Source organism: Camelina sativa, chromosome 16 (genome assembly GCF_000633955.1).
Source record: "Camelina sativa cultivar DH55 chromosome 16, Cs, whole genome shotgun sequence".
NCBI lineage: Eukaryota > Viridiplantae > Streptophyta > Magnoliopsida > Brassicales > Brassicaceae > Camelina > Camelina sativa.
Window position 1 is genome coordinate 25,798,207 of NC_025700.1, and position 7,612 is coordinate 25,805,818.

At 38.3% G+C, this 7,612-nt stretch overlaps 4 protein-coding genes and 1 non-coding gene across 5 annotated transcripts in view; 3 read left to right on the plus strand and 2 right to left on the minus strand.

Moving 5' to 3' along the window:
• Positions 1-1,076, minus strand: part of LOC104752498 — a 1,818-nt gene extending 742 nt beyond the window's left edge. Inside the window, exons 1-4 of the mRNA XM_010474655.2 lie at positions 870-1,076; positions 574-657; positions 370-472; positions 83-272 (exon numbers count right to left, since the gene is read on the minus strand). Coding sequence (XP_010472957.1) covers positions 83-272; positions 370-472; positions 574-654 — 374 coding nt within the window. The 5' untranslated portion in view covers positions 655-657; positions 870-1,076. The remainder of the gene's footprint in view (positions 1-82; positions 273-369; positions 473-573; positions 658-869) is intronic.
• TRNAW-CCA lies at positions 1,150-1,221 on the plus strand. Its single transcript has one exon. It is a non-coding gene; the product is annotated as a tRNA-Trp (tRNA).
• On the plus strand, positions 2,769-4,215 carry LOC104752499. Its single transcript, XM_010474656.2, has 3 exons — positions 2,769-2,897; positions 2,985-3,482; positions 3,571-4,215. Exons 1-3 carry the CDS (start codon positions 2,819-2,821, stop codon positions 4,101-4,103), a joined length of 1,110 nt encoding a protein of 369 aa, XP_010472958.1. The 5' UTR covers positions 2,769-2,818; the 3' UTR covers positions 4,104-4,215.
• Positions 5,194-6,791, plus strand: LOC104752501 (cytochrome c oxidase subunit 5b-2, mitochondrial). The gene is made up of 6 exons (XM_010474657.2): positions 5,194-5,460; positions 5,638-5,723; positions 5,990-6,040; positions 6,133-6,199; positions 6,287-6,366; positions 6,462-6,791. The coding sequence occupies exons 1-6, from the start codon at positions 5,286-5,288 to the stop codon at positions 6,516-6,518; spliced, it is 516 nt and encodes a 171-aa protein (XP_010472959.1). The 5' UTR covers positions 5,194-5,285; the 3' UTR covers positions 6,519-6,791.
• LOC104752502 overlaps positions 6,943-7,612 on the minus strand; it is a 2,092-nt gene continuing 1,422 nt past the window's right edge. The window contains exon 4 of the mRNA XM_010474658.1: positions 6,943-7,527. Within this exon, the coding sequence (XP_010472960.1) occupies positions 7,083-7,527 (445 nt within the window). The 3' untranslated portion in view covers positions 6,943-7,082. The remainder of the gene's footprint in view (positions 7,528-7,612) is intronic.

Genomic DNA, 7,612 nt, shown 5'->3' on the forward strand with positions numbered 1-7,612 from the left:
AAAAAAAAAAAAAAAAAAGCATAAATATCATATAGCTTAGCATGGAAGACACTAACTAACTCTGTTTAGACTCCCTACCAACCTTTTCGGCGCTTTCCTTTTTGAATTGATTTTGCAGATTCCAGTCAGAATCTCCTCAATGTCTATAGTATCACTAACATGCGTTTTCAACAGATTACAATCATCCAAAAGCCTGAGTTGATGAACAACACTTGGGGCAAGAGAAGTGTCATCTCGTACCCTTTTTCTTACATACTCCATTACCACAAGCCCTGCGAAAATACCATTCTTGTTTCATAAGATCGAAGAACAATCCTGATGTGCTGGAAACATTTGATAAAAAAAAAGTGTCAGAAGTTAGAAGAGAACCTAGAGCTCGGAGCAGCTTAAGATCAAAACTGTCAGCTAGTTCTTGATGACCACATATTTTGGCGCGCTGAATGGCTAGCTTCTTTAAGCTGATGAGCAAATCCTGCAAAAAACAAAATCGATAGTCATTATTATTACTAACACGGATCAATATGTCTGCTTGACTGAAGAAATAAAGGTTTTGCCTCAAACAATATTATATACCAGCTCAGATTCTGAGAGAGAGCAGAACCAAGTGAGATCATCGGTGCTATTGGTCTTGAGGATTTGGCTTAATTCCTCCATTGCCTAAGAGAAGAAGAAGCATGTTTTGCAAGATTCAGAGATCAGATGTAAAGGCATTCACTAGGTGCTTAAGAGACCAGAGTTATTTCTAATGAAGAGAAGCCCAGAATCCTAAGGCTAATATACTAAATTAATGGGGCAAGTTTAAAACTTTAGCTAACAAGAGGGTAAGCTACATAGATACATGCGAAGTTGTCTGTAATATAAAATCGGACCTTAAAAGTAACGAATTAAAGAGACTCCGGCGGCGGAGAAAGTGGCAGAGGGATATATAGGGCCTATCTATAATTAAGGGGGACTCCGGAGAGTAGAGCGACGACGCTGAGATAGTTGCAGAGGGAGTCAGAAACGAACAAGACTCTAGAGAAAAAAGAGAGAGAGAGAGAGATCGACGAAGATAAACCCTAATTTGTTCCGTCGGGAAATTAGAATCGGAAAGGGGGCTTTATCACTAACATAGGTATAATTAGCTAATTTAAGAGAAGTAAGCACCGAGGATCCGTGGCGCAATGGTAGCGCGTCTGACTCCAGATCAGAAGGTTGCGTGTTCGATTCACGTCGGGTTCAATCCCCCGAATTATATCCTCTCGTTTTTTTTATTTCCTTAAGCTCATTGTATTTAGTTTACCGATAGAGATGCTTCGCTTTGCCGTTACGACAAGTCAAACTTTCCAGCCTTCTCGCACGTGTTCTCCTCCCCTTCCCCCAAACTAATTGTCGTTATATGTCTAGCGTCTACGTATAGCTAAAGATTTGTATTGTTTCCCTATCTGCTGCTACTCTCTTTGCACCATATTGTATTGTATCATTCCGCATATTTTGCTCTTGTAATGAATGATTTTATACAAATGACATAGACAATGTTAAACTCATTAATAATTTGCTTTTGAGTTGAAACCTGAACCTATAATTTTATTTTCTGTTTCTTATAACAATATGCAATATAGTATGCGGATTTAAACATGATAACACACTTAATAATGACACCAATGTAAACCGGTATAGCCTTGTAACCCAGCGGCGGATTCAGGGTCAAAAACTATATGGGGCACCAATAAGGAATTTTTTGTTACATAATATCTAACTGTAAACTTGTTTTACATACAGTATAGCAAAACCTCAATTTACGATGCTCCAAAGTCCAAACGATCATTTGCAAAAATATGTACATTTAAAAAAAAAAAAAATCTCGTAAATTTATTTTACTATAATCGAAAATGTTCAAATCAACTTGATCCTGACTAAATCTCCGAAATATGCGGAGTGCGGGATTTATTTTACTACTTACGACAAGCACAATTAATAGTCTTTTTGAAAAAGGGTTAAGACATGCACAATTAGTCAGTGACCAATATGATTCAAATCGTAGTAAAACATTCAAATATTAGTCCAACTCCATAATTTAACCACTACAAATTGTTTATGCATAGTTCAAATTGGTTAGTAAAGCTAAGAATTTGATTGAAGATACTCGGACGAGTTTGGAATATTATAATAATGTTAACAATGTCTGGGACACTGGAAATATTGATCGAAACTTGTAATGCAGTGGTAAAGTCGGTAGTCGTGCCTGCACCAGAAAACAACTTACCCCTGCACGTGTTCATAAGAATGTGATCAATATTTTATATCTATCATACCGTTGATTCTTTTTTACTTCATTTTTATTGTCTACTTTATTTCAAACAGCTCATAATTTTTCCGTTAACTCTTGGGTTGTCGCATCATATACGATAATATCTATTTGTTAGATTTGAGTAATTTGTTGCATGACCTTTAAAACTTTGAATAACTCTAGTCTCTGAGACATCTCAAACATACGTTATATATTTCATTTTACAAGCCAATATGCCAATGGTTAAATTAAATATAATCGTTGTTTTAAAAAAAAATGATAATCGTTGTTAAAATAAAGGCAAATTAAACAATGCATCGAAGAAACGGAAATTTTCCAATCATGAAGTCAATGTTTCCTGACCTAGCTGTATGTGTCTGCGTGGCACCTGACAAACAGAACCCAGGATGCTTCCAGTGGCATTCTCGTGGTTTTCCTCAAAACCAGTGCTCTTCTTCTAAACTCAAACTCATAAAACTCAAGCCCTTCCTCAACCATTAGAGATAGTACTGATCTCAATATCGACATCTTTCGTCCAACGAACATACAATGTACCAAGAAGCCGCACTCCTTGTAGCTCTCCTCTTCCTCTCTTCGAACATCGTGTTATCAATCCCAATCCGTGATGGTACTGAATCTTTTAAGCTCATTCAACTCTAATCTGATGTGATATATTATCTAACAGTGTAACATTAATTCTCGTTTGTGCTTTCAGGTTTATTACCAAACGGTAATTTCGAGCTGGGTCCTAGACCCTCCCAATTGAAAGGATCCTTGGTTAAGGAACGAACCGCTGTACCAAATTGGGACATAACCGGTTTTGTGGAGTACATCAAATCCGGACAGAAACAAGACGACATGGTCTTGGTCGTACCGCAAGGTTCATCCGCCGTTCGCTTAGGCAACGAAGCCTCAATCTCCCAGAAAATCTCCGTTATACCTGGCCGTCTGTACTCAATCACATTCAGCGCCGCTAGAACCTGCGCTCAGGACGAGCGGCTTAACATTTCTGTCACACATGAGTCAGGTGTGATCCCTATCCAGACGATGTATGGCAGCGATGGTTGGGACTCATACTCATGGGCTTTTAAAGCTGGTGGACCCAAAATAGAGATCCGATTCCATAACCCGGGTGTTGAGGAGCACCCGGCTTGTGGACCGTTGATCGATGCCGTTGCTATCAAGGCTTTGTTCCCTCCCAGATTCTCCGGCAGTAAGTGAACCGGAACCGATCATGGTATTGTTTTTAGAGTAAAGCGAATCCGGTTAACTAAATTAATTTTTGGGTTTTTTGTTTGTAGACAATCTGATAAAGAATGGGAACTTCGAGGAAGGACCTTACGTGTTTCCCAAGGCGAAATGGGGAGTGCTGATCCCACCGTTCATCGAGGACGACAACAGCCCATTGCCCGGTTGGATCATCGAGTCTCTCAAGGCCGTGAAGTACGTAGACAAAGCTCATTTCGCTGTCCCCGAAGGACATCGAGCCATCGAGCTTGTTGGAGGCAAAGAGAGCGCCATTTCTCAGATCGTGAGAACGTCGGTGAACAAATTCTACGCCCTCACGTTCAACGTTGGAGACGCCAGAGACGGTTGCGAGGGACCAATGATTGTGGAGGCGTTAGCTGGACGGGGAAAGACCATGGTGGATTACGCGTCTAAAGGGAAAGGTGGGTTCAAACGGGGAAGGCTTGTGTTCAAGGCTGCGTCGGCGAGGACACGTGTCACTTTCTTGAGCACGTTCTACCATATGAAGAGCGATCACTCTGGCTCGCTATGTGGTCCGGTGATCGATGACGTTAGGCTGGTGGTGGTTGGGAAACTTAGAGGGTGAAGCCGGACAAATGTGGAAGTTTGTGTCGTCAATTGACTCAATCATCGTGGTTAACTGTAATTTATGCATGTTTCGAAAGATTTTATTTACATAATAAAAAACGTAATTTACGATCTAATCCAACATATTTTATTATCTAAATTAATCATTGTTGTCTAAATCAACTTTAATAGCCAAAAAAAAAGAGAACTATCAGAAAAATGTACGTATTAATTGAAAAAATCGACTGAAAGTAAAATATTGGATTGGTTTTATAATTAAAAAATGTACTTCTTAAATTTACAAATACATGTGATAATATATTTCTTAAATTTTTATTGGTTATTATCAAAGTATTGGTTAAATTTTTATATTTCTTAAATTTTTCTTAATATATATATTTCAAAGTATTGATCAGGCTGCACGAAGATTATAAGGTATGATTTTCGGTCATAATATCAAGTTTTATAAGTATAGATTTGAGAATAAAAATGGTAAGTGTTTAGTGTTGTTGATTTACCTGCTGATAGTTGCCAATGTAACCTCCATCATGGTACACTGCTGGTTGAGATGTAGAACCATAAGGTTTAAAGTATTGATCAGGCTACACAAAGAAGATTATAAGGTATGATTTTGGGTCATAATATCAAGTTTTATAAAGAGAGATTTGAGAACAAAAATTGTAAGTGTTTAGTGTTGTTGATTTACCTGCTGATAGTTGCCAATGTAACCTCCATCATGGTACGCTGGTTGAGATGCAGAACCATAAAGTAAAATATTCGTTTGGATTTATAATTAAAAAAATGTACTTCTTAAATTTACAAATACAGCGATCTAATCCAACATATTTTATTAACTAAATTAATCGTCCTTTGAATATGGTTTATCGTCTAACTCAACTTTAATAACCAATAAAAATTTCAGAAATATATTATCAGATCCCCAATATACATATTCGGTAATTCCATAAGAAAAATGATACTTATTAATGAAATAATCGACTGAAAGTAAAATATTGGATTCGTTCGATAATGGGTCAAGAAGTAGGACGATCCAGGCCCAGTAGAAGGCCCACGAGAAAAAGTCGAAAGGGAGTGTCTTGTCTTTTGTTGAATCAAAATCTATCATTTCCGTTCGCAGAGGTAGTCGGAGACTGAGAGAATCATCTGAGATCGGAAAACGATATACCTAACAGCTTTCATTATGTGGAGGAGAATCCTTTCATCGCATCTTAAATCCATCGCCGCCGTTGGATCCTGCGCGGCTCCTTCGTGCAGACACGCCTTGGCCGAGTCCACTCACCTCTCTCTCTCGACTCGTGCCTCCTCCATTCCCGCCTATTCCTCGATTTTATCTCGTCAAATCGGCTCCGCTGCTGGTAACTTTTGGATCTCTATTGTAATCTGGTGATTTATCTTGTGCTTGTCTTTGATCTATAACGGATTTGACCTTTTTTTTAGATTGTTGAAACCAGATTCTCTAGTATGTGTTTCGGTTTCTGGAAGATAGATTTAAAAAAATGACGAGCTGGTTGATTTGTGTTGTTTGATTACAGCGGATAGTGCTGTGAAGAAGCGTGTTGAAGATGTGATGCCTATTGCAACTGGGCACGAGAAAGAGGAACTACAAGCTGAATTAGAGGTACACAGATGAATGATATAGTTAGAGAGGAACTTAGGGGCACTGATGAATTTTAGAGATTAGCTAACCAACATCCTTCTGTTGCTTTAGAGCTTGTGGTTAAAGATATATAATATGTAGGACTCCTACAGTAGGAGTGTGTGTATTCAGTGATTACCTTTTGGATCTATCATCAGATCATATATATATATATAGTGTAATCGTTATCAAAGATAGGATCAGTGTATTGATTTTGATTCTGATTGCTACTATTTTACCTTTCACAGGGAAGGAAGCTGGACGATATAGACTTTCCCGAAGGGCCTTTTGGAACAAAGGTGTGTTAGTGTTATTATACAAAGATTGATAGTAATCTCTTGAGGCGAAAGCTCTCGAATATTGTCTGACTGTTATGCTTTCTGCTTTTCAGGAAGCTCCTGCTGTTGTCAAATCCTACTACGACATGAGAATAGTAGGTTGCCCTGGTGGTGAAGGAGGTGGGTGTTTTTAATTTTTGCTTTCAATGTTGTGCACCTTTTAGACCAAAGGATATATTGTAGTATGATTCTTTTTTGTAACTTCAGAGGATGAGCATGATGTTGTCTGGTTCTGGCTGGAGAAAGGCAAGCATTTTGAATGCCCTGTGTGTACACAGTATTTTAAGGTTAGCCATCAAGCATAGTCGTAGATTCTTATATCCATCATAATTACTGTGGTGTTAGATTAACTGATGAATACAATATGGTTTTTTGAGTATAGCTTGAGGTGGTCGGCCCTGGAGGACCTCCTGACGGACATGGCGATGATCATCACTGATCCAAAGGAAACAGTCTAATGTAATAAGAAAGAGTGTGGCTTCTGGATAACGTGAAGCTTCGTTTTGTTTTTGTTTAAATCTCACGCTCCCTGCTTTGCTTTTTTACTAATTTGGCTTCAGCAATTGGTTTTAAACACGAAAAATAGATGTCCATCTTGAGGCTCTCGTCGGCTTGACTTTTTTTGTTTTTTTGTTTTGCCAAATAATTGAGAGATGCTACTACTACTACTACAGTCATTCTTTCTTCTTATGCTCTTGATCTTTCTCAGTTATAGATCTCTGCAAGATGAATTTGGTATTCGTCGTTTTAAGAACGTTGGATCTTACTGATTTGGTAAATGAATCGAAGGAATTGAATTGAGTTGTTTGTGTTGTTGATCGTGTGATTGAGTTGTGGTTAATTCTTTTATCACAGAGCCAAACTGAACTTGAAACACGACATAAAGGTAGAAACTTCTGTTCGAGAATACATACGATGAGAAAGGAAACAGAGGATAAGCCATCATGCAAATAGTCCACAAGGTTATATATATAGTAAAACTTCCTAAATTATAAAAACAGCATCAAACTTTCAGAGCTTTTTCTTTCTTTCCAAGCTTCTTCTGCTCCGTCGTCGTAGAGTCACGAAGAGGTGACGTATCGTCACTTCTTCCAACTTGTGGGATTTCGATTTGGTTCTTCAGAGTGGTTGCTTTCTTTCCAAGGTCACGAAGAAGAGACGTACTTCCAACTTGTGCGATTCCGATTTGCTGGATATTCAGAGGGCTCCCTCCAGAAGAAAGGCTAGACCAGAGCCAAACTGAACTTGGAATACCAAGTGGCCATGGGCATCCAATTGTGTCATCGGGAAATGCCAAGAGAACATTCTCTCCGAGGTCTTTAAAGGTATCGTACCTAAGATAGGTATGGGCGAAATCTGAGATTACCATCAAATTTGCTAGGTGACCACGATGACTCAATATCCAATCATAAACGTCAACAAGGATCTCATGATGCTTTTTCTCAGCTGAAACAATATATATGTTGATCAGATTTAAAAAAAAAAAAGAAAAAAGGAAAACAAAAAAAGAACAGATTGATATATATAGGGGGG

Excerpts from the sequence above, each read along its gene's own strand:
- LOC104752499 (XM_010474656.2), top strand. The coding sequence starts at position 2,819 with ATGTACCAAGAAGCCGCACTCCTTGTAGCTCTCCTCTTCCTCTCTTCG. Across the intron at positions 2,898-2,984 it reads ATCAATCCCAATCCGTGATG|GTTTATTACCAAACGGTAAT; the intron begins GTACTGAATCTT and ends TTGTGCTTTCAG. Across the intron at positions 3,483-3,570 it reads CCCTCCCAGATTCTCCGGCA|ACAATCTGATAAAGAATGGG; the intron begins GTAAGTGAACCG and ends TTTTGTTTGTAG.
- LOC104752501 (XM_010474657.2), top strand. The coding sequence starts at position 5,286 with ATGTGGAGGAGAATCCTTTCATCGCATCTTAAATCCATCGCCGCCGTT. Across the intron at positions 6,041-6,132 it reads AAGGGCCTTTTGGAACAAAG|GAAGCTCCTGCTGTTGTCAA; the intron begins GTGTGTTAGTGT and ends TCTGCTTTTCAG. Across the intron at positions 6,367-6,461 it reads TGTGTACACAGTATTTTAAG|CTTGAGGTGGTCGGCCCTGG; the intron begins GTTAGCCATCAA and ends TTTTGAGTATAG.